At 37.9% G+C, this 26686-nt stretch overlaps 1 protein-coding gene across 1 annotated transcript in view; it reads left to right on the top strand.

Moving 5' to 3' along the window:
• Positions 1–17631: 17631 nt before the first annotated feature.
• Positions 17632–26686, top strand: part of TAPT1 (transmembrane anterior posterior transformation 1) — a 70798-nt gene continuing 61743 nt past the window's right edge. Inside the window, exon 1 of the mRNA XM_031942740.1 lies at positions 17632–17931. Within this exon, the coding sequence (XP_031798600.1) occupies positions 17676–17931 (256 nt within the window). The 5' untranslated portion in view covers positions 17632–17675. The remainder of the gene's footprint in view (positions 17932–26686) is intronic.

Raw genomic sequence — 26686 nt, 5'->3', positions numbered from 1 at the left:
AAGTTCACAATAAAAAGGATTTTTCAGAAAAAAATTCCCCCTATGTATAGTGCTCAATCACCTTCCTCTGTAAGCAGAGAGGGAACATAAACCCATCCCTCCATTAACTTAAGTAAAATATAATGGGGGGAGTAGAACTACACATACAAAAAGGTTATTAATTCTAAAGCCAAAATAAATGCATTTTTTTAAAATCACACACTCTTCTTTATTATCCATGGCACTGCTCTGGCCGATGAGAAAGGAGAGTGGGTGGAGTCTACGTGAAAGAAGAGAAAGCAGTAAGTTTGTCAATTTAATTGTTATGGATACAAAATTGGAAGGTATTTGTAAGGAGGATTTGACATATAAACCTTAAAGTTAGAAAACATTCAAAAAAGAAGGGAAGGAAAGGTAGCTATCGTAAATATTTAGAAAAATGCAACATGAAAGACCTGGAATGAGGGATTTGATGAATATCTCCCAACCCAGAAACAGGAAATCCTTCAAGTGAGTAATTTGGAGGAACTAAAAATTCATTAATAGTTCACAGTAAATTAGAGAAGTACAGTAGCAAGGCAAACAAAGACTTCTTAAGCTTGATATGAAGAGATGCCCATTCCCATGATTCATGTATAGGGGTCTTAAAACTGAATTATACCTACCAGGTGTCTCATTCCTAACAAGATCAGATTTCTGATGTCATTGTTTCAATACTCTGTCCTATCATCTAAGAATCTTAGATGTTCCAGGTAGCTCTTGGTACATTTCAATCAATTCTAAACATTTTGCTAATATAAAGATACAAGAAAATGAAAATGAATTAAAAGAAAACTACTAAATAAAATAAAGAGAATGGAGGCTGATTTGGGAGGAAAGATGAAAAGAATCCAAATATACTTATAGCTTAATTAAGAATGGTTTTGGCTTCAAGTATTTAAAAGACAAAAAAAAAATTTTAATTAAACAAAACCAAACCTACTTTTTAAAAAAATCTGTTCATTATAGAAAAATCTACAAGTAGAAGAATGGAATTAGATTTTAGACTTCATATTGGGCCAAAAATGTCTTAGTGATGAGAACTATCATATGGCTAAAAAAGGCAATTTATCATCTAGAGGATAAATAAAAGTCACTTAAAACAATTCTCCATTTTCTATCAGCAGTTCTGCTTTATTACTCCACAGAACATCATGCCTCCTCCAAAATAAACTGATCTCCTGAAATCTCATTAGCATATTGACTGACTCAGATTATAATACTCCACGCCTCTCCTCCCCCAGGTACTTCTCCACTGGGATTGGAGGACTGGAGGGTGGAGCAGTAAATTCCTCCCAAAGCCTTTTTTTTGTTGTTGTTACAGAAGGCTCAGAAGTTTTGGAACTTTCCAATTGACTTGTCATTTTCCATCAGCAGATCAGCTTAGTTCTGACTATAGAACAGTATACTCTGGGTCCAGCTACCTTCAGGTTCTCCCTACCCACCTACCTCCTTTTCAATTCACTTTTGTGTATTATCACTCCCCATTATTTTATAAGCTCCTCAAGAGCAGGAACTTTCTTTTTCTTATTTGTATTCCCAGTGCCTAGCAGGGACTGGTACTCTATAGATATTTAAGAAATGTTTATTTAATTGAAAATATCAAAGTTGAATTGTAAAGCCTGCTCGGCCTAGGGCTCCTATAAATAGGGGCACCCTTTATTCAGATTACCTTCATTTACATTATCTATAAATGTTGTTTTCTCAGTAGGATATATGCTACTTGAGGACAAGAACTATTTTTCATTTTTGTCTTTGCTTAATATTTAGTTCAATGCTTTATTTAGAGAAGCCATATAATAATTATATTTTGAATTTAACTGAATTGAACTGAATTAGGAGAATTTGATATTAAATCATATTAATTAAATTATAAAGGATTAACTCATAAAAGCAAGTTTTGGGTAACATCTGACTTGCAACTTTGCTATAATGACTTATTACAAACTATTATCTGAATGGTTTTATCATCAGAAACCATCACATGCTATAAAACTGGCCCATGAGGAATATATATACCACATATAGCTACAACATACAAAGTGCACTTGGGAAGGAAAATGGATACAACCTGATGTTCTTCCACTTGTCTTTCCATCCATCAACATGTTGAAAAAAGACAAAGAGCCTTCATCCATAAGAAATAAAGTTGTCAGAAATTTAGATGATAACCAGCAGTTAACCTGGAACTGACCTAGATATTACAAAATTAACAAACAAAAAAATATAAATTCACCTAAAGAAAAAAATTTGTAGCCAGTCTATAAATCTCCCAACAATATAGGTGCTCATTTAAAGCTAGAGAGTGGATCTATGATTTTATTTGGTATAGGAAATTCCTGAGTATGGATATTCCCTCTACCAATAAATATCACTTTCTTTGCAACTTGTGGCCCTGGAGAATTGTCTCAGGTACTGAAACAGTAAGTGGCTTGCCAAGGGGCCCATTGCCAGTATATTTCAGAGATGGGACTTGAAGACAAGTCTTCCTGGCTATAAGTCTCTCTATCTTCTAGGCTGCATATCTTTATCTCAGAGAGATCATGAAATCCAATCCCCTTATTTTTTAGAGGAGGAAACTGAGGCACAATGAGGTTAAATGCCTTGCCAAGGTCACACATTTAGTGTCTAAGGCAGGATGTGAACTCACCACCTTATTGCTTATGCTAGTCTTTACAGAAGTACAATGGCTCCCAATGTGGGTATATTTGACCTTAAGGATTCTAGAACTTTTCTAATTACTGTATGAATAAAATGGCCAGGAAGATGTACTTGGAAAGTCCTCCACTCTGGAAGTTCTAAAATCAAAGTTTTAAAATCAAGACTCATAGAAGTGGATTCTGGTAGCTAGAAATGACCTTAGATATTCAGTGTATATGGTACATCAATGTTGTTCAGGTTGAAACTAAATATTCATTAATCGACTAAATGTTCAATCAGCTCTAAATTTGATACAACACATTTATTCATGAAAAAAGGATCTTTACTGTGACATATGAACAAACTATGTTCTGTTCTCTCTCCTGCTTCCACAGAAGCATTGTGGAACTTAAAGTCTTCTCTTAGGACAAGGATGGGGAACTATTTTTCTGCCAAGGGCCATTTGGATATTTATAACATTATTCTCAGGCCACACAAAATTATCAATTTATAGAACTCAAGCAGTGGGAGGTTGTGATACCTGGCTTTCTGCTCATCATCACCTGTGGTTGCCTTAGTAAGTGATTTCCTGCTTTATCTTAGATCATTGCCATGGCTTTCTCCTTCAGCATCACTTATTGTAAATATTCTCCAATAATCTCATAGATAAATAGAACATATACCTTATATTCTGACTATGTTGAAAAAGCCAGATGAGGGAATATAGTATCATCCTACCAGGCCTATAGAATATAAACAGGATACACTTATGTGTGATGTGGGGTTTGGAACCAAATGGCGGCAAGCGCCAAAAATTGGGTTTCCGTCATGTGAAGAATCACAATGGCCATTCTCTTTGGCAAAAAGTAGATTTATTTTGAGGAATAGGTTACAGACAAAATGGAGAGATGGTAAATATGAAATAGAGTAGGAGAGCATATGAAAGACAAATTCCTGAAAGGGACATAACACCCCAAACAGTTAGGTAGCTATGAGGAGAAGTAGGGCTGAGAAGCATAGTGGAGTTAGGAGAGAAACCCCGTGGCACGGGGAAGGAAAGGTGAGAAGACACCATGAGGCAGAGTGCTGTGGCAGCCATGGGAGGGCCCACAAATAGATTTTATAGGGAAAATTTAACTCCAGGGATGTGATTGGGATTTCTACAGAGGATGGATCTCAGGAGTTTGACATAACTTGCATTTCAGACTGGACCATCAGGGTGGGACCATGAAGCTAAACTGATCTCTATCAGAGTCTTCCACCTGCTGGCTTCAGGGATCAATTCTTAAGTTTCTCTTGGCCCAACCATTCAGGACTCCGTCATTTATATATTCTCACAACAAAATGCCCCATGAAAAACTGATCCCACTGAAATAAGGCTTTCATTGAGTTCTGGGTGCTATTGAAAATGGGACAAGTACGACAGAAAACTAACAAGTTTAGGAATCAGAAAGAAAGATTTGCTCTGCATATCATGGAGTGAATCTGAATAGTTCTCCAGCAGAAGATCATGGAGAGTCTAGGGAATATAAAGCAGAAGGAGCATACTGTGGGACCTGCAAAACTTACTTTCCCTATGTCACAGTAATGTTTGGGAAGTACATGACTCTTCTTCACTTTTTATACACAGTAATTGGAATAATTGTACCCAGTCCTCCCGAAGTCACAGTGGGGATAATGGAGCAGAAATTAGGTGACTTCTTGGATCCTCTAGACCTAAAGAAAAGATTGATGTGTACAAGAGTTACATCTATTAGTCCTGATGGAAACAAGTCATTAGACTTAAAAGTTGCCCTAATTTAACATGAAATTAGGCCACTTATTAGCCATTAAAGATGTTCCTTCCCTCTTAGCATGTGGGGCTGTGGGGACTGGAGTGCAAGAAGGCTTCAGAAATAGAGACTGTATTCTTCAAGCATGACATATATGATTAATAATTGTGGAAAGTATAAATGAGTCTCCTAAAAAGGGAATGACCACCATCATCTGGAATTAAAGGAAAACTACAAGAAGTGTGAGAATAGAGGTCTAGAAAAAGAGTATAAAAAGAAAAAGAAAAAAGAGTGAAAAAAACTGGAGGGAGAAAGCCATGAGAAGTGAAGACTGACAATTTCTGAAAACTGCTAAAAGTACAAGTTATAGGAAAATAAACAAATGAAAAAGAACTGATTAAGTGCTGACTATGTCCAAATCACTGTTGTGATATGTGCAAAGAAAGGAACAAAAGTCCTCTCACAGAATTCATATTCTAATGGGGAAGACTGCACAAAGGAGAAATTTCAACAGCAAATCAGCGGAAAAGCCCCTGTGGTCTTGAGCATGTAGTAGCAAAGCAGATGATAGTTCATCTTTTAAAATATTTTCACTGATAAAAAAACAAATTCATTTCTGTTGCTGAACTCTTTGACAAAGAGAAGCACATTGGTGGCAAGAACTTTCTGAGTCTTCAAGGAAATGAAGAATATAAGACAAAAAAAGCACTGATGTAGAGGAACAATCCTGACACCCTCAGGGAAATAGCAGAAGTAATTGAGACTATATATTGATAGGCCCATGGGGGCCGTTTGCTTCTTAGTGAGTGCAGTTATTTTCTTTTGTGCTAAACTGAGTTCTGTGTTTCCCTTAACCTGAAAATAAAGCTGCTTGTGTTTTGAGTGTTGGGAATGTGTGCATATGAGGTACGAGATCGCATCTATACCAACGGGGAATCAGATACTGATGTTCTAAGATAATTTGGGTAGGGATAGTTAACAAGAGAAAAAAGATAGCCCACAAAGTATACCTAGACCTTCTGTGTCAGGAGACAGTTTCTGACACAGAGGTTAAAAGTATTAAGTCAAACATGACTGTTAGAATCTTTAAAAACTATTTTTACCAGGGGCAGCTAGATGACGCTTTGGACAAAGCACCCGGCCTTGGAGTCAGGAGGCTTTGAGTTCAAATGTGATCTTGGAAACTTAACACTAGTTGTGTGACCCTGGACAAGTCACTTAACCCAAATTGCCTCAGTCCCTCCACCAAAAAATTCACTAAGCCTTAAGAGATTCAAAAACTTAACTCAAATGTAATATAAAGGATTGTTGTAGACCAGAAGTATCCAACAGGCTGTTTGCAGGTCATAGATGGCTCACAATACTCCCAAATGTAGCAAGAACCAGATTAAAATCTAAATCTAAATTGATTTAATGAAATAAATAAAATGCAATAAGAAATAACTAATATTACATTTTAAAACCAAGTCAATATGTGCTCACAAGGATCTGTATGTATGGGTCAATGGGCCTTGTTTCTACTAGAATTTGACACCAGTGCTTTGAACTAGACAGTGTTTTAGGTATAGATCATCAATAGTAGATATTCCAAGATTAAAATTCTGTCCCTACATCATTGCTTGATGTTGTAATGGTAATGTAATGCATTTTTGGATTGGGTTCTCTTACTCAGAGCTGGCATTTGTGTTATATGCTAAGAAACAATCACAGAACTGGAAAATATTTTAGATGTCATTTAATCTACTCTCTTCTTCTTTAGTTGAAGTTTCTGAATAGAAAATTTTTAGTTTTAAATTTTTACTTATGATTTTTTTCCCCATGATAGTCAATTCCAGGTATGCTCCCACTTACCTATTTATACAGTGAGCCTGACTTTGTAACACAGAAGAAATTGGAATAGTTAACAGATTTATATGTAATTTCCTTGTACAAAGCATGCTAATCTTTTTTATGTTATTCTCATTTTGGTTTATGTGTTGCCATTGAATACTGTATACAAATGGAAGGATGAGAAACAAAGTGTGATAAAAATTGTGATTAAACTATACTATATGCTATGACTGGATATATATATATATGTATATATATATACATATATATAGAGAGAGAGCATGAACATCACATGACTAAAAGACACTTAATAATCTCTCGATATTTCATAGAGATATGAGTTAATATGTTTCCTAAAAATACTATCCTTTCACATGGTGGAATAGAAGAGTTTGAAGAATAAATCCTAGGAAAAATACATTAAAAACTTACATTTTGCCTTATATGTTACTACTAAAGTCATATATTTGAATTATAAGTATGTATTTTTAGGACCCATTATAGATCAAAAGTAATTCTTTTAAAATAATTTTTATTTTTATAAAACAAAACACTATTGGTGATGTTATTTTTAATTGAAAAGATCAATAGTATGTAAAGGAATTGAAAAGTAATTCTTTTTAAAAAAAACTTTATTTCAAGAAGGAATGGAATAGGGTTTTAGAGGTGAGAACTATAAACATCATTTTAGTTCAAATCCTTCATTATATGAGGAAGTAAATTCAAGAAGGATAAGCAGCATGTTCAAGGTTACACAACTGTCATATAAAAAAGATGGGGACTACAATACGGTCTTGGGATTTCCATTTCATCACACATAGTTTTTCAATATCTAATATCACTTTATTTAAATGTGGCATGAATACTAATGTCATGTTTAGAAGTACATGACTCTCCAGTTGAAAACTGGCAAGTACCTTATAAGAACTGATCAAACATAATAGGAAGCTATGGGAAGATGAAGTTTTATTATGTGTATGGGATTTTTTTTTACCACACCTGTAATTTTGTCAGAACTGCTATCTCCCAGTAAGGGATTACTTCTGTTTCTATCAGGGCAAACAGGTACCATTCCTATGACTTAGAGTCTTAGAAAATTGTCTGGTGCACTGAGATTAAGTGACTTGCCCAGGATCCTATAGCCAGCATGTCAGTGGTGAGTCTTGAACCTGTCTTCCTCATTCTAAGGCCTGCTTTCTATTGTTATAAAGTATATAATACTACAACTCATAGAAACACAAGTGTGTGTATATAACTACTACTGGAAAAAATTCTTGAAGTTGTTTCATTTGATATTGCATTTCAGTGAATATATTTACATTAGAATGTAAACTCCTTTGAGGGTAGAGCCTGTTTTCATTTTTTCTTTGTATGTTCAGTGCTAGGCCAGTGACTGGTGTATGGTAAAGACTTAATAAAATGCTTTTTGATTATGTGGTCAATTTATGTGATGGGGCAATCTAATGGTTTCCTTGACAGTCTAGTGTCCAGTGTTTTGTTTTGTTTTATGTGAATGTATAAACATGTATATACATACTCGTATGAGTATACAGAGATAGGAACATATCTATATACACATGTGGGGGAGGGGTTGCTTAATTGTAATGTCCCAATTTATTAAAGTTTTCAATTATAAAAACATGAATCTGTACAATTTATGAGGGAATCTTGTTTTGGTACAATGTTTAAAATTATGCTTTAAAAATAGAATGGTAGATTTTAAAATGGTTTTATAGAAATGAGTAAAAAAATACTAATGTAGAAATAATTTTATTTGGTTCTATTAACCCTCTCAATCTTAGCTGATATATAATCAAAATTATTATTTAATAGTTATTCACATAGTTAACATCTGATTACTTCATTGGTTAGCTAGTAATTTCTCTGTTCAAAATTTTTTGTTCTGTACTGCAGCTCTAAGATATTTCTCAACTTAAGATGCATGTTCTGAGCCTAACATTTATTTTTCCTGTACCTTGTTCAGTTTATTTTCCACTGATGGAGTTTCCTTTTATCATTTTACTTAGCACAGATTCTTGCACATAGTAGGCATTCCATAAATATTTGTTGAAGGAATGTTGAATTTGTTTCCCTTAATCTTCTAAATGGAATTTGTTACCAAAGCTCATTAGCATATAAATTGAATTTGTGCCTAGTAATATAATTCCATAAACATACCATCCAAAATGTAACACGATGCCTCTTTGGTAGATGGAGTTCTTGTACTTTTTGAAAGATTCTCATTCTTCAGAAATGGAGACAAATCAAAAAGTTGTTAAGCTTTCCCCTTTTTAAGTGTTTTAGAGGGCATTGAAATATTTTAGCTAATATTCAAACTTTATTTTCTAGTAAACAACTTTCTTAACCTTGGGGATAGATAATTGATGATGATCCATAAGAAAAAGCAACAGTATTTCCACATACAACAAATCTTTGAAATTTTTACTATTTTAATTAGCAAAGCAGATGTTAGCTCAAACATTCAAAAAGATCTATGATATCAACAATTTGGAAAGGAAAGCTCCCTCTCAATCTCTAAAGCCTATCCATATCTACTTACTCCATGGGATACTTATTTATATTTTTCCATAAGTTTGCCAAAGGGAGACCACCCAGCATCCTGGAAACCTTCCCTGGAGAAGTCTGGGTTATTAAAGCTTTACAGTTTCCTGAAGACAATCCTGTTTCATTCCCTATTAATATGCCCTCGATTCATATAGAGATGACTCTAATAAAGATTCTGTACAGAGGAGAGAATTGGCATATAGGTTCAGTATTTGTTATCTCAATCAAGCTTTTTGGAATTAATCATTTCTGACAATATTGCCATGCTTTCGGTAGCTTCTTCAAACACCCTGTAAAGATCTCTTCCCACCCTCTCAAATGTGTTCTCTCTGGCTGGGTCTCTATTATAGATAAGATCCAATTAATCTAATCATTTTTCCTTTGTTCTTTCTAGTACCATTTCTATTTCTTCTATCAATGCCTCAGTACTATAATGTTTGGGGCATTCGTTCCATTGTTAGCCTTGAATATGTTTGAGAAGTCTTTGCTTAGCTGCATATTTTTCATTAAACTGTTTTTACATCTTCCACTACAAAATAACGAATAAAAAGAATCACAGCAGAGGATCGTAGAATGTTAGAACTGGAAGTTGTCGAAAAGATTGGGCAACTGAGGCTCAGTGAAGTGCCATGAATAATAAAATAAGGTTCAAAATTAAGTGACTTACCTAAATCATTATAGTATCCAGGGTCATAATAAATGGAAACTACAAAGAATCATCAATATAAGAGTCATATTCAAGTAAAGACTCAAATAATTTGGGATCTTCCTGATCTGCATTCCAGTGTACTAACCACTTCAGCCACTTAGTTGCTCTAGACTATGATGTTTTTGTTCTTGTTTGTTTGTTTGTTTTTTAAATAAGCGGGACTAAAATAGAGCAGTATGTAACAGAAATTCAGTCTGTTAGGTAATCCTTGCTCCTGGTATACTAAAATAACTCTATATTGATGAGTTTCATTGATTGTGGGATCTCCGAAAGCTAAATCTCTTAGGCTTGTGAATTCTTAACCTTTATTCATCCTTTTTTGCTTTTCTTTGTATCCCTAGGGCTTAGTACAATGCTTGGCACATAGTAGGCTCTTTAAAAATGCCTACTGGTTTGATGATGGTTAAATTCACAATAAAAAAAAAGTTAAGAACAGTAATATAACTTTGGAAATTTTAAAACTTTCACAACATTTTTTTAAAATAATGTTCTTTTCTGTATAAATATGTATACATATATTTAAGGTATACTTTAACATGTTTAACATGTATGAGACTGACTGCCATCTGGGGAGGGGGTGTAGGGAAGGAAGGGAAAAGTTGGAACACAAGTGATTGCAAGGGTGAATGTTGAACAATTATCCATGCATATGTTCTGTCAATAAAAAAAAAAACTATAATAATAATAATAATAATAATAAATACTATATGTTGGGATAGCGAGGTAGAAGAGTGGATGGAGCACTAGCCCTGAAGTCAGGAGGATCTGAGTTCAAATGTGGCTTCAGACACTTAATACTTCCTAGTTGTGTGACCTTGGGCAAGTCACTTAACCCCAATTGCCTCAGCAAAAAGTAAAAAAAAAATGTTCTTTTAGTTAGTAATTATAACATTTTAACTTATATTTTAAAGCCTGAAGTAAAAATATTGCTATTTTAATTTTGGAAACATTACCTAACTGGATTCAGAAAATATAAAAATTATGCAGATTGTAACTTAAAGCTACCTTAATTTCATTATTTGTGATATTTGATTCTCATCAATGCTCAGTCTTCCAGCTTGCTTCTTAAAGAAAATATAGCATGGAGGTGTGAAGTTGCTAAATCTCTTAGGCTTGTGACTTCTTAACCTTTATTCATCCTTTTTTTTTTTTTTTTTTTTTTTTTTTTTTTTTTTTTTTTTTTTCTGCTCTCTCTCATGCCCCTATTTGCATTCAAGTTACTGAGTATCATGACCAATGTCAACTTAGTTTGGAAGATCTTTTCAACTTCTTCACAGGATTGTTCTAAACCTTTTTACTCTCTTCAACAGCTGTTGGCACATAAGAATCAATTAACTTTATGGTGATCTTTTTGTTTATGTTCAGAGGCCCTGCAAGCTCTGAGGGCCAAATATCCCATAAAATATATGTTTCTGATTTCTTTTGGCTACATAGTATAACCACCTCTGCCAACTCCTTTTTTTCTTCTCCAAGAAGAAATGGTGAGCCATTTTTTCATTTAGCTGAGACTGATTTTATTTATAGGGAGAAAATATTAAGATCAAATATCTAAAGCTGAAAGGGATCTCAGCAAATCTCTAACCTCCTCTCACAAAGTATGGGTAACAAATATTCTACATTTATTTAATTTTCTCATGTGAATTAGGTAAAACTATTTTGAGTAATTTAGATTTGAGTAATTGAATAATTTCATTTAGAAGTCTTCATAACTATGGCTTGATGCAATCAGAATGAGGCTAAATAGGAGTATCCAAAAGAGGTAGTATGATATGGTGGAAAATAACACTGGCTTTAATGAGAAGATATAGCTTCAAATCCTGTCTCTGCTGCTTGGTTTGACTTTGGGTAAATAACTTAAATTTCCCTGACCCTGATTCCTCACAAGAAAAAAATGAGGGGGCTGACCTCTAAATCTCTTCCAACTCTAGGGCTATGATCCTATTAGGATCACTGTAAATTAAAATTAGGATCCTGTAATTAGGATTAATTATAGGGAGTCTTCTTTCCCTGAACTCTGTTCCATACATCCTTTACAAAGGAAACAAACATCTTTGGTGAGCTCTCTCTCTCTATTATGTCTCCTGATATTAATCAAAGAGTTATCAAACATATATTTTTAAGCTACAATGGCTCCTCTTTGCCTTATTTTAAGAAACAAATTTAGTTGATATTTTGTGCTTATATCACTTACATGTTCCAATATGTCTCCCTTTCTTCCCAGAAAATCATATCTTATAACAAAGAATAAGACGATGGAAAGTTCTTTATAATAAGATGATGGGAAGTTCTTAATAACCAACAGGTAGAAAAATAAACAATATATGTAACAATCCACATGCCGGTACCTTCGTTAAAAAAAAAAAAAAAAAAAAAAAAAAAGTGGTGAGATACCTTATATCTCTTCTTGAGGGATAAGTTGAGTCATTAGTTTTACAATATTCATTTTCAATTGACTTGTTGTTCTTTCCATATATATATATATATATATATATATACTCATTGGATATGTCATTTTTAAGGTTCTGCTTATTTAACAGCATCAGTTTATATCTTCTCATGCTTCTCTGTAATCACAATTTCTTACAAATGAATTCCATTACATTCAAATATAAAAAAATCAGTTTTCACCATTTCCCAAACTATGGGCATCTACCTTTGCTATTTTTATATTTTGGTATACATAAGTCTTTTTAACACCATCCTCTTTGGCAAATATGCTTAGCAGTAGCATTTCTGAATCAAAGGGTATGGGCATTTTATTTACTTTTTTTGTCTAATTCAAAATAGCATCCCAGAATGATTGAACCAACTCAGTGTTCCTGTCTTTCCAGACACCTACATTCCATCTTTTGCTAATTTTGTCAATTTGATGAATAATACGTGCAATCTCAGGTTGTTTTGATTTACATTTCTCTTTTTAACATTTCATATAATTGTTTAGTCTTAGCAATTCTTTTGAGAACCATTCATTTACATATTGTCTGCTTATATGTTTGGGAAAATAGATTTTGGTTTTATGCATGTCAGTTGCCTAGATATCTCGGATACCAGACCCTCTTTAGGAATATGACAGGATTACTTCTCAAATGACCAATTCAGTTTTCATTCTGTTCAGTGGGATTTTTTTCCCACTCATATCCAACTCTTCATGACTTCACTTAGATTTTCTTGGCAAAGATACTGGAGTGGTTGGTCATTTTCTTTTCCAGCTCATTTTACAGATGAGGAAACTGAGGCAAACAGTGTCAAGGGACTGTTCCAGGGTCACACAGTTAGGTGGTGTCTGAGGCCAGCTTTAAACTCAGAAAAATGAGTCTTCTTGACTTCAAGTCTGCTGTTCTATTCACTATGCCACCTAGTTGCCCTATTCTTATCTTAATTGCAATAATTTTGTTTATATAGAGCTGTTCTATTTTATGCAATCACTATTATACATGAATGAAAAAAACAGTCCAGAAATTTGGCTAATTGTTGGAGACATATATACAAAAAGTTCAACAGCCTGTCCTCTGGGAGCTTACATTTGAAAAAGAAAGAACATATAGATGGAGAAGTATTTTAGTCTAGAAGTCATAAAGATGACCAAGGAAGATTTGAACAAGTGACTGACAGACATTTCTTGCATAGGATAGCAAAGTTCATTTCTATTCCCAGAGTAAGAGCCAGAATGTGTCAGGAATGGTTACATGTGTAGCAGCATGACAGATAGTAGGAGTACAAGATGGTAAGTCTGTAGAGCAAAGAGAGTCTGGGAGAAGTTATATTGAATAAATGAACACAGCCTTTATTAAGCACTTACTATATTATCAAATTTATTTTTGTAATTACTTGTTTTGCTAAATTATCTCCCAGCCATGTCCATAAAAGATATCTTGTCTGGAACTCTTCTAATTTTTTCTTTTCTTTTTTATGGTATGATGTTTAAAATCCAGGTCATAAGTTCTATCTATTGTTGTTTATACTTTATGGCATAAATTGCTACAAACCTAATTTTCACCAGATAGCTTACCAATTTTCTAAGTAATTCTTGTTAAAAAGAAAATTCTTCTCTAGATAATTTGTTTTCAGATTTATCTAACAGTGAACTCACCAGTTTCTGATTCTTTGTTGTCCAATGTATTAAAATAGTTACTTCTGTTGTTTCATCTTTCAAAGAATTTTTATGGTTAAAACATGGCATGATGTGGAAAATGGTGGATTTAAAGATTGAAGACCGGCTATCCAATTTGTATTCCATTTAATGGATGTGTGATCTTGGGCAAGTCACTACTTATAAGAAGTGACTGAATTTCAGAAACTTCCCCCTCTTCACATCAGGCCTTCATGTTTTAGATCTCCCTCCGCTATCACTCAATGGCCCCATCCAAGCTTCTTTCTGCGTTGTCTACCCCCGTTAAACTGTGATATCCTAAACAGCAGGAATTGTTTTATGTGTTTTTCTGTATTCCCTAACTTAAGACACTTAATAATCACTTCCTGTTTTGATTAATACTGATTTGACCTCTTCTGGACACTAACTTATCAATATTCCTATTACTAAGCTATAGCACCCAGAGCTAAAAATGTTAGAAATATGTGACAAGGGCAGAATACGGTGCAATTACCACCTTTCTATTCCTGGAAGTGAAGCTCCAAGGTCACATTAGTTTTGGCTGCCATTTTACTCTGCTGACTCATTTGAACTTGCTGTCCACTTAAACCTCAAGATGCCTCAGAATTGTTATATATACTTCCACATTATGCTTTTAAAAACTTTTTTTTATTTATTCATTTTATGTATTTGAGTCTCACATTTATCCCTTTAAAACTGATTTCATTAGATGTGACTCCAACCTGTCTTAATGTTTCCCTATAAGCTCTAAATAAACTACTTAATTCTAATAATATTCAAGAAACTTATTACTGAAGATACTGTGTAGTCTTAAAAAACATTCTTCCCATTCTAAGTACAAAAATGGAGAACAGCATGTAGAATTTGTTGGGACTAAAAATCCGAAATTTTCTTGCCTATAGGCAAGGGCTTAAAATCCCATTCCTCCCCTTTTAAAACAATTTCAGACAAAAGTTGCTCTAAACTATTGCATACCTGCTTTCCTACTTAAAGATTACAGTGGGCATTAGTTAATCTTTTTGTATTATGCTACATATGCAGATGATATTTAGGGTTATTTATCCCTATTATAAATGGTTCCCAGAATACTGTACTTTTTTATGTCCTTTCAAGACTATCTCTAACATTCTTCAATGTTACTTACGAGGTACATCATCATTAATTTCTACAACTTCTGACCATCCTTCATGTTTGTATTCTTATAATTCCTTATGTGTCGGCTAAAACACAATTTATTCATGAATTCTCAAAGCCTGTGACCTAAATTACACATTTTCAAACCCTAGCCTATCGTTAGATGTGGTTTTGGGTAGATGAAGTTGTTGGATAATTCTAATAAGGTGAAATTGTGACTGTGTTTTGTCAACCTACAACTCCAAAAATTTGATAGCATAGGCGACCTAGGGTGAGAAGACTTCCTGCCAGTTTGTACACTTTACCATGACTGTCATTGGCCGAGTTCATTTCAGTAATCCATCAACAAACCAAACATGAGACACAGTAAAGTGCTTTGGCCAGGAATGAGAAAATGCCAGACTCAGCCCAGACCCAATCTAGCTTTGTCACCGTATCCCTAATCAAGTTCTTTCTCTTATGTAGGCCTATTTACTCATGAAATAAATAGCTTTTAATGCCAGCAGAACTATTGTGATTCAAAAGTCTACTCCTGTTCCTGACCTTAAAAAGTTGACTTCATAATATATATTAGAAACAAAGATCATAACTAAAAGCAAGATAGGTACCCAGTGATCTAGTTTAAGATTTGTGTTTTCTGTGGCTGTGGGTTGGGTTTTGCTATTTTTAAAAAAGTGCCGTAGCCTAGCTTCTTAAAACTGAGAGTCCAGACCCCATTCGTAACCGAATGTAGGGGCAGAGAAATTATCATCAGCAAATATTTGATTTGCATTACTGTTTTATAAATCTATAAACCAGGATTATGTAAAAACTTCTTAATTTAAGTTCTTAAGGCAAAAAGGGTCACGAATGGGAAAAAAATTAAGCCTGGGCTATAGGATAATAGCTAAAATGTATATGCTTCCCATATGCCAAGCACTGCAATGAGTACTTTACAATCATCTTTTAGCCAATCCAGGGAGGCCAGTCTTATTATCCCCACTTTATAATCAAAAAAGCGGGGGCAAAGAGAGGTTAAGTGACCTAAGAGTTAAAGGTAGGGAGTGTTTCAGGCAGGTGTAAACTACCCACACACTAATGTCTTGTTGGTGGAGCCGTGATCTGGTCCAACCATTCTGGAGAACAATCTGGAACCCAGAGTCTGATAGCCTAAAGGGTTATCAAACTGCATACCCTTTGATCTCGCAGTGTCTCAACTGGGCTTATCTCCCGAAGAGATGGCGAAGGAGGTGTGGCAGCCCTCTTTGTAGCGGCCAGTGCCATCAGCTGGAGAATGGCTGAGTGAGCGATGGGACAGGAGCGCTTTGGAACACTATTGTTCTGTAAGAAATGATCAGGAGGTTGAGTTTTGAGGCTGGAGAGACTGATGCTGAGGGAAGCGAGCAGAACCAAGAGAACATGTACGCAGTGACAAGAACATGTGATCAACTGCAAGGGGCGCAGCTCTTGTCCACAATGAGGTGGCTCGGGCCAGTTTCAATGTTTTTGTGCTATGTTCGCCTGTTTGGTTTGCCTTTCTTGTGGTTTCCCCCTGTTCTGAGTTTTCCTTCACAATATGTCCGTGGAAATACGTTGAAGAGGACTGGTTAACCTGCCTCAGGTTGCTCTGTCTTAGAGCGGGAAGGAGAAGACACGTGGAACACAAAGTTTTACACAAATCAGTGTCGGAAACATGAAATACTGAGAGAAAATTTCCAAGCTCCGCCCACTTTAGCCAGCCGCCTCTGAGAATCCGAGCTTGGAGCCCGGGCCTACACATAAGAGCCGTATGTGCGGGTCCCTGGCACGAGAAAAGCGCCGGCACCGCCCCCACTTTCGGGACTCGCCCAAGGTCTCCCAGCCCGTGTCTCGGGTCCCGAAGGCCGAGCCGCCTTCGCACTTGGTGTATTTGTGGCCCTTTCCCGCGCGAACTTCGCACCCGGGAGCACCTACTGCCCACTGGGCGGCCTCCTCTGCTAGGTGCAGACTGAGACACGTGCGCCCCGTGCGGCCCTTTCCCACGCAAGGTTCGCACCCGGGAGCAGCTACTCCCCGCTGGGCGGCCTCCTCTGCTAGGTGCAGACTGAAACACGTGCGCCTCGTGCGGCCCTTTCCCACGCAAGGTTCGCACCCGGGAGCAGCTACTCCCCGCTGGGCGGCCTCCTCTGCTAGGTGCAGACTGAGACACGTGCGCCCCGTGCGGCCCTTTCCCGCGCGAACTTCACACCCGGGAGCCGCTACTGCCCGCTGGGCGGCCTCCTCTGCTAGGTGCAGACTGAGACACGTGCGCCTCGTGCGGCCCTTTCCCGCGCGAACTTCGCACCCGGGAGCAGCTACTCCCCGCTGGGCGGGCGCTCATCTGCTAGGTGCAGACTGAGACACGTGCGCCTCGTGCGGCCCTTTCCCGCGCGAACTTCACACCCGGGAGCCGCTACTACCCGCTGGGCGGCCTCCTCTGCTAGGTGCAGACTGAGACACGCGCGCCCCGTGCGGCCCCTCCCCGAGTCTGGGGCACCAGACGGAGGTGTGACAGGGCGCGAGCCCGGCCCGCGGCGGGGGCTTCGCACCGACCCACAGTCAGGAGAGGACGCGAGTTCCGTCCTCGACCCCGGCTCCGCGAACCTTGGGTCTTCTTCGCTAAGCCCGGCCGCCTGAGGCGCCTCGGAAGGCGCGACGCTTCCGGCACAAAATGGCGGCGGTCGCAACCGGGCTTCCTACGCGCAGGCGCCGGGTCGCGTTCCGGTGACGTGAAAGGCTCGCGCCGGCGGCGCCCGAAGGCGAAGCCTCCTCGGGTGAGGGCGGGGGAACTCGGGCAGGAGTGAAGGGCGGGGAGAGGAGGCGGAGGGGAGGCAGGGAGGAGGAGGAGGAGGAGGAGGAGGAGGTGTCGGGGACAGTTTGTTGTGCTCCGGCTGCGAACATGGCGGGCGTCGGCGACTCGGCCGCCGGCGCCGCAGCCTCCTCGGGCGGCGGCCGGGACGGCAAGGAGCGGGACAGCCGCGGCGAGGGCGAGCAGCCGCCGGCCGGAGGCGGCCCGGGCCCGGGCGGCGGCAGCCAGCGCTTCCCCGCGGGCCCCGGCCCCGGCGGCGTCCTCGGGCCCCCGGCCCCGCAGCTCACCGAGACCCTGGGCTTCTACGAGAGTGACCGGCACCGGGAGAAGCGCCGGAGCCGCTCAGGTGAGAGGCGGCGGCCGCGGCCTCGCGGAGCGGGGCGGGCGGGGGGCGGCGGGGCCGGCGGCCCCCCGAGGAGCAGCCCCTTCCCCGGCCGAGCCCCGCGCCGCCGCCGCCCGCGGCCGGGCCGGGAGTGGGGCAGAGGTCACGGCCAGCCCGGGGCTGGGAGGCCGGCGGTCACGGCGGGGCTGTCCCCGAGCGGCTACACTTGGGCTGGGAGGCGGCTACAATGTTGCCGAGCCTCTCGTCCGCCCGCGGCGACGGCTACTTTGTTACCGGCGCCCGAGCTCCCGCGGCGCCCGAGGGGCTGCCTCCCGGGGCTCCCCGAGACGGGTCCGAAATGGGGGACGCGGGGCGCCGGGCGGGCCGGGCGGAGCGTTCCGAGGAGCCGAAGTTGTAGAAGCGAGAGGAGCCGCGCTTCCCCGGCCGCTGCCCTGGCGAGTGCGGGGTCATCCCCGGCTCTGGTTCTGTGTTAGTCCCTCCCAGAGACCCGGCAGACCGGCCGCCGAGCCCCGGCCCCCTTCGTAGAGGGGACCCGGAGACTGGCCGTGAACGCCTGCCTGTCTATTCCAATCCGGCAGGCTGGGGTTTGGGGAGCAATCAGGAAGGGGTCAGAAGAGGGGCAGACAGGTGTCTGCCGAGACTTGGGGAAACGCGGGCGAGCCCAGTGGTTCTGTGCTCTAAGAAGTGTTACTGTAGAGTTACTTTAGTCTCCTCAGATTGCGGACTAAACCGTAACTTGAGTTTGTGGGCTGGAAGGGGGCAGCGAGGAAGTCTAAGGAAATGGACGCGTGCCATTTGGTTTCGTATCGTTATTTTCATGTAGTCCCATCACAACCTATTGTTTGTGCGGGTATTTTAGACATTTCGATGAAGGGTTTTACATGTTACCTCATGTTGCCTTCCTGCTAGCAGCCAGCTAAGCGGGAGGCTTACAGTTAAGTTGTTGCTCATTCATCCAGCTAGTAAGTGTAGCGGGGAGAATTTCATCCAAGGTCTTTTGAATTCCATTCCGGTCCAGTGTGGACTTTTCCCCCCTTTGTAATTAAACTTGGCTTCCTTCCTTAAAGCGATTCTTTTAAGTTAGGGGATTTCAGAATCACAAAACTTCAGATTTGGAAGGAGTGTTAGCTATAATGGATCTCAGTTTATTCAGTCCTTAAAAAAAAAAAAAAAAAAAAAAAAAAAAGTCCTTTTACATCTTCAACAGGTTTAAGTGACTTATGTGAAGTTGTTCTGCTGGGAAATGACAAAATCAGAAGCAGTGCCAGGTTTCTAGAATTTTTGACCAGTGGCTGCAAGTTGTGTATTCTGAAAGTGATTTGATTGTTGCTTCCAGAGTCAGACTGGACTTGGACATGTGATTTCAGTAGTCTATACCAATATACATCAGCACTTTCCTCACATGATGTGTAGTAGAGAGGACTTAGGTGACTTGTCCCACACCTACTATGTGTCAGAGACCAAACTTGAACCCAAGTTCTCTATCTACTACCCTCACAAAAAGTAGGATAGATGTTGTGTAATAATACTGTTACTGTATATGACAGCTGAGAGAACTGAAATTGTTAAATGTGCTATTTCAGTGAATATGGACTGGCTGTACGATTTTTTTATTCTTGCACATCAGTTCATCTGTATGCACACAAGTTCTTTTTTTTCTTCTTATTGAAAAATTGCCCTATATTAATTTATGAAATTGACCATGATTTAGCACTGAAATTCGAATTTTTGTGACTTTAATAATTTGAGAACCCGTAGTGTAATAGATGGCATGTAGTCTATAACAATAAATATGTTACGTTCCAGAGAAATCCATAGCCTTGGCATTTTTGTTTTGAGGGTGCAGAAAGTTGAATGTTTTTAATTGTTCATTTTCCCCTCCAAACTCTGTTAAGTTTTTATTTTGTGGTCAGATTCCTTCTTGAAAGGAATAATTACTCTCTGAATTGACAGGAGCTTAGTAAGAGAAAAGTATTAAATGTTCCTTTTGGATAACTCTTATTTGCTTGAACTTAAAGATTAAAAGTATTCAGATTGAGACGTTTCCAATCTTTAATTTCTTTAAAAGTAAACATTAATTTTAGGAAATTTGACATTTCAAAAGTTGCCATTGTTCCTGTATCACTTGTCAAGACAAATAATGTAAGTGTTTAGAACACAACATAGAATATAAAGCTATTTTTTAGTGGAATACTATTTCAGATACCCCATATTACTCCATAGTTTCATCTTTGTCTTCCCAAATCAAGATGTTCTGGTTTCCACAGTGTCCTTCAGCACACCATATTCAATTTCATTAGCATTCTTCACCCATTGAACTATGAAGTTGTAACATTTGCTCTTGTATTTAAAGTACAGTTAATAGGAAATTATCAGAGTAGACACCCTTTGGGGAGGAACAGAGAATGTTTGTTTTTTTAAGATATCAAGGGTAAAAGTGTGTGTGTGTATGTGTGCATATGTGTGTGAGTGTGTGTGTATATGACTGAGACTAGTAGTGATAGTCAAAGAAATAGTGTTAAACCAAAGATCATGTTATTTCAACCTATAAAATTTTTTGTTTTGTATTTTTATATTATACCTTTGTTCATCTACATAATAGCATTTCATTCCCGTGGATGAGACTGTGGAAGAAAAAAGGAGGAGATAGGGCAGTAATAACTAAACTTTTTTTTTTTTTAATATGACTGGAGAGACAATTTTACTTAAGATTTTCTTAATACAAAAGCTATTCTTTTTTTTTTTTTTAATCTTATGTCAATCTTTCTCAGAGGTACTTGTGACTATTACCAAGTGTCTTTGGAAATGAATATCATACTAGTTATCTCTGCTTCTTGCTTTTATTATCTTACAAATGGAGCTTCTTGATCATATCAAAAGCTTGTTAATTTTATTTCTTTCTTAAGTGACCAGGAACTTAAGGACACAGTGCCAAAGGCAGACTGATGATCCATAGGGCCATGTAAATCAGAAGACTTGATCAACAGGTTACCAGAACTATCTATCTTTAGTTCTTGTAATTTTCTCTTTCCCACTCTTTTATCAGCATGTACCAATCTTTTCTTCTCTTTGCTAGAACAGAGGATAGTGAACACAAGAAAGTAGTCAACATACCATAATAATGATATGGCCCCTGACTTAATATTTGCATCTCATTTGCTCTCATCTCCCTACATATAGTAGGCATTTAATATTTAAGTGATTTAGGCAACTTACATTGCAATCTTTGTTCAGTTATTGACTTGACTTAAAAAAAATCCTTACATTGCCTGCTTAATATTTCTGTCCCACTTTTGAGGTTAAGAACAGAAATATAATGGAAAATAAACAATGATCGTCTATAAATAGAACAGTATCTAAGGGAGAAGTTTTAAGGATGAATAGATAAGAATTAATTTGTAAGGAGCCTATTGTCAGATTTGGTTTTATCTGCTGAAAGTACTGTGGGCATTTGAATTGAATAAAGTTTTTAATGACTATTCATATCATAACAGTATTCTAGATTTACATTTTTTAAAGTGATTTGTCTGTCTTCTCCCCATATTGACCATTTAATTTGATTATTATTAGGAGGTGGGGAAGGAGAGGAGCAGTGAGCTGAAAAAAAAAAAGGCAAATAAGTTAATTGCTATTTGTTAGCAATTCCTCCAAAATATTTTCTTAGAAATGATTGGAACTAATCACTAAACAGAGAATTTGAGATTTTTTTGGTGGATTTTGATTACTCTTATATCCTGTTGTATATTAAATTATATAAGCAAAAGATAAATATGGTACTAATCTTCAACTTAGTCCATTCAAACCTGGCTTACAGTCTTGCCTCTGATATGGCCTAGCTGTATTATCATAAGCCTGAAATATATAAACTTACTGACTCAATTTCCTCAACTGTAAAATAGGAATAGTAGTTGTATTGTGGAGAGACTTATAAGAGCATGTATGTGAAAGGTTTCACAAACTTAACAGTACTATAAATGCCAGCTATGATTCTTTATGCAAATATATTTTAAGCAACTGTTCATTCTTATAGTTTTTGCTTTGATGGTAAAATTTAATATTCTTTCAAAAGAAGAGAAAATGAGAGGAGGAGAGAAGAAGCAGTCATTGCTGAGGAATAGATTAGAGCACTCTTAGGTCTGGAGTCAGGAAACCCTGCCTTTCTCAGATGCTCTCAGGCCTGCCATACCCTTTTGGAGCCTCAGAATCCTATATGTGAAATTGCATAATATTTGTGAATAACATAATTTTGAAGAGGTATAATGGCCAGAGCACCCAACCCCATGTCAGGAACTCCAGGCTTGAGGAACTGATCCCTTGATACATTCTGGCCCTGTGATCATGGTCCTATTTGACTTCTCTCCAAGACTGCATCTCTAAAACTGCTCTGCATTGGCAAAGGAACTTTTCTTCATGAGTGTTCCCCAAACAATAACATCACAAGTCTGGTCATGCACATGTATGTATGCACTACCTCCATACTGCATAGATATCTACACATAGATCTACGTGATCTGAGCTCCTGGGGCCCAGAAGGCTGACCTGGATTCTGAAACAAAGATCTAACTTCTGATACTTACCACTTGTGACATCTCCATAGTCCTTCTCCTTTTGGCATAAAGTCCTTCCCCTTTATAATCTGTAAAAAAAGGGGGATTTGATTAGATAGTTTGTAAGGATCTGTGAGGTAGGTTAAAGTGCTTGGATTATGTGTTAGATCATTTGTAAGCCCATTTATAACACTAGCTAATATATACATATCTTTTTATCTGATAGCCTGAAATGACCACAAGTCTAATGTAGACAAATGAAATGGTTTTACACTCAAGCTAATCTACATTTTAAATTCTTAGTCATCAAGGAAATTTAAAGTGAATTGCATATGGAAAATATTATTCAAATGTCTTTGACTTGATAAAGCATTTAAAGTCTCAAACAACTGAGAATTTTTGATTTTTAAAAATATTTTTATGCAACCTCCCTCCTTTCATTCTATTTATGTCTCTGTCCTTCCCTCTGTCCCCCTTCAGTATTACCAGTGACATGCCTTCCGTGAGATATACCCGAAAGCCTAAAATTGTCCAAAAGAGAGCCCAAAAGTTCACCTGACAGCAGTCGGATTAATATATCAACATGAAGCAAAATCGTTGTAAACCAAAAGGCATTGTTGTAAACCAAAAGGCATTGTGTAGAGACCATCCAAGTGAGAGGTCTCCATGCCCCATGTTGTTTATAGAAGTGAGAAGAAAGCCAAATACGTGCTACCTACTAGATTCCCAAAATTTATGGTACACCACATTGAAAAGCCAGATGCAGACCCGATGTGCACCAGTCCTTACTCTGCAGAGAATGCTAATGGGATGGGTTTTTTTTCTAAAAATCACAAAATAGAGCCAGTAGCTCATGTGGCCATCAACATTTTATTCTACCCCTTCCCGCTGCCATCCCTAGTATAAACCATCCCAGGGCACCTCCTTGCAGCTCTGCCCACCTGTTTTGTTTCCTCACTCATTTGTTAGCCCTTTGGCAGACTCCTCTAAGTTATCCAGAGATCTTGTCATAGTTTACTCCTCTACTAAACTTTTAGCTTCCTGAGGAAAATTGAAACTCCTTTACTGGAACTCAAGAACTGCTATAGTCTGATGTTATTTTATTTTTCTAAGCTTATTTTTTACTGCTCCCCTCCAAGCTGGTCTTATTATCCCCAGGTTACTCATTCTACATTTTCCCATCTAAGTTGATAAAACATAAAATAGTTCAATGTTTGAAAGAACTATGTTAGCTTTTATAGTTAGTGACTGTATCTTGAGTAAAATCGTCAAACTTAGGAAGGCCTTGTATTTATAAAATATGGAAACATTTGTTTCTTTAGTAATTAAAAATGGAAAAAGACAGCGTAATTGGTAGTATCTTTAGTTCTTGGTGAGGAATATATCATCTATTAACTTAAAGTGAAAATAATAAAAAGTTACTCTCTAACACTGTCTTAATAATGAAAAAGAAAGAATTCAACTGATAAGAAAAAATATTTAAACAAATTATTATTTTCTTTTTATTATTATAGCTTTTTATTGACAAAAGATATGCATGGGTAGTTTTTCAACATTGATCCTTGCAAAAACTTCTGTTCCAACTTTTCCCCTCCTTCCCTTCATCCTCTCCCCTAGATAACAGGGAGTTCCATACATGTTAACTATGTTAAAGTATATGTTAAATACAGTATATGTATCCATATTTATACAGTTGTCTTGCTACATAAGAAAAATTGGATTTAGAAAGAAGGTAAAAATTACCTGGGAAGAAAAACAAAAATGCAAGCAAACAATAACAGAAAGAGTGTAAATGCTAAATTATTCTTTCTTGTGAAGAAAATTGAGCTATAAAAATGACTAGCTGGGTTATTCTGCCCAAAATTATAGAACAGAATCACTTCACAAAGTTTAGATATTTATATGATGGTTTATAGTAATTAAACATGTATTCTTAAGAGGGAATCAATTTAGCATTTATTAAGTACTTAAAATGTGCCAGACATTTGGCATACAAAGATAAAAATGAAAAAAATATCCACAAGCACCTCCTAAATTTTGTAGGAAATGCCACATATACCATGTACACATTTAAGTCGAAACAAAATACACACAAAGAGAATTTCAAGTGAGATATTGGCCCGAGGTGGAGAAAGGAGGGAGAAATGGACTAGGTCTCCTTTGGAAATGATCTTCAAATGTCAAAGAAAACTTGGGATTCTTGGGATTAGGTGTGAATAGTAAGTATATTTTAGACTTAGGTACGAAGATGGATGGGAGCTGGTGTGTCATGGCTGAAGCACAGCCTAACAGCATTTAAGAGTATCTGAACAAGGTTCAAGTATGATAAGGCTGAAAAGGTAAATTGTGGCCAAGCTGGGAAGGGCTTTAAACTAAGCTAATTACATTTCATATTTGATTTTAGACATAATAGGGAACCATTAGATTTTATTGAGCAGGAATATGAAATAGTCAGACCTGTGTATAGTTTAGAAATATTTTGGCAGCAAAGGGAGAATTTTAAGGCAGTGAGAACAATTATAACCTGGAGTTGGAGGGCATGATCTGCAGAAGGACCCAGCAAAGGAGACTGAGAAGGAGCAGTCCCATAGGTAGGAAGAAAACCAGGAAAGGCCTGAAAACTTAAAGGGCCGAGGGAGTGGAGGAATATTTTCTTAATAGCCCTCTCCCTGTGCCCATTTGTTTCCTTAATGAGTTTGTACAAGTGTGTTCAACATTTCTTTGATCATTTCTGATAAGCCACTACCCTTACTCCTTCTTCCATGTTTGTGTGTGTGTAGTGTGTATTATATATTCCACCTCTCATGCTCTGCAATTATTAGTAAGTTCAAGCCCCTTATTTTTTTTTTTCTACTTTAGTGTATCCTCTTTTCTTTCTTTCTCTCTCTTCTTTCACTTTCCCTTTTTAAAACTCTCAAAACAGAATTCATCTATCCCTAGGGCCTGTGTTTTTTCTTATTTAATTCCACCTGAAGTATGCATTGAGGACTTTAAGGTTCTGAAGGGATACTTGTTTCTTCTCCCCTTATTAAAATTGTAGCACTACATCATCATCTTACAGGTGGTTCCAGCTAAATTTCCCTTTTGAGGTTTCTTTACACTCTTATATTTGTATTTAAAAGCTCCTCCTCAGTGAGTCTTTTCATCAGAAATGTTTGAAATTTCTGATATGTGTATGTATACATATATATAATATGTATATTTCATCATTAAAGATCCACGTTTTTCCTTTCCTATAGGAGTTTTGCAAATCATTCTTGATTAACCATTTTTGAGGATCAGAGGGTTGGGTCTCCAGGACTCCCTGTGCCATGTCAGGGACTTTCTAGCTAACTTTCTAGCCCAGGCAGCCTTTAATCTTGGGGTCTTGACTAATCTCTGCAGTACCCTCTCCACTAAGCACTGACCACTAATAGTCCTCATGGCTTCCAAACTGCCCACTCTGGAGCTTTCTGACCAGTTTGAAGTCTTCTCAAGAGAGCCCTTTATTGTTGCTACCTCTAGCTACAGAGCCTTGAAGGCTACACATTTTCATGCTAGTGTCTATTCTTGCTATCAACCTAACCTGTGTAATAACTGCTAGTCTCCCTAATCTTATTCAGTTCTGGCTTGGAGCAAGAAACTTACTATAGTTTCCCATTGGGAAGTTTAGGAGAACTGGGTTTAGAGTAAAAGATGATGTGTTCCTGTTTGGCAATGTTGATTTTTGAAATATCTTTGGACATCCAACTAGACTGTTTAGTAGATAGTTGTTGATTAAGACTAGAAGATAGGAGAAAGATTAGGTCTACATATATAGAGGTAAAAGGTATCTGCATGAAATCTGATGAGATCGCCAAGTAGGATGTACTAGCAAATGTTTAATAACTGCTTCTCCAGGAGAACAAAACTAAACCAAAACTCAAGTGGAAATTGTACCGTGACCATTAAGTTTAATCTGCATTATTAACATTCTCTCCTGTCCGTCATTAAACATTAAGTGCCTACTATGTGCCAGGCACTAGGCTAAGTACCAGAGATACGGAGAAAGGCAAGAGAGTTCCTATCTCCAAGGAACTCTCAATCTAAGAGAGGACGCAACATGCAAACAATATGTACAGGCAAGGTCTATATCGGACAAATAGGAAATGATCGATGTAGGGAAGATGCTAGGAGTCAAAAGCATTTTGAGTTTCTTTCAGAAGGGACTTGAAGGAAACCCAGAAAGGCCA

This window comes from Sarcophilus harrisii, chromosome 6, assembly GCF_902635505.1.
Source record: "Sarcophilus harrisii chromosome 6, mSarHar1.11, whole genome shotgun sequence".
Lineage (NCBI taxonomy): Eukaryota > Metazoa > Chordata > Mammalia > Dasyuromorphia > Dasyuridae > Sarcophilus > Sarcophilus harrisii.
This window is presented reverse-complemented; position numbering and strand designations above follow the sequence as displayed.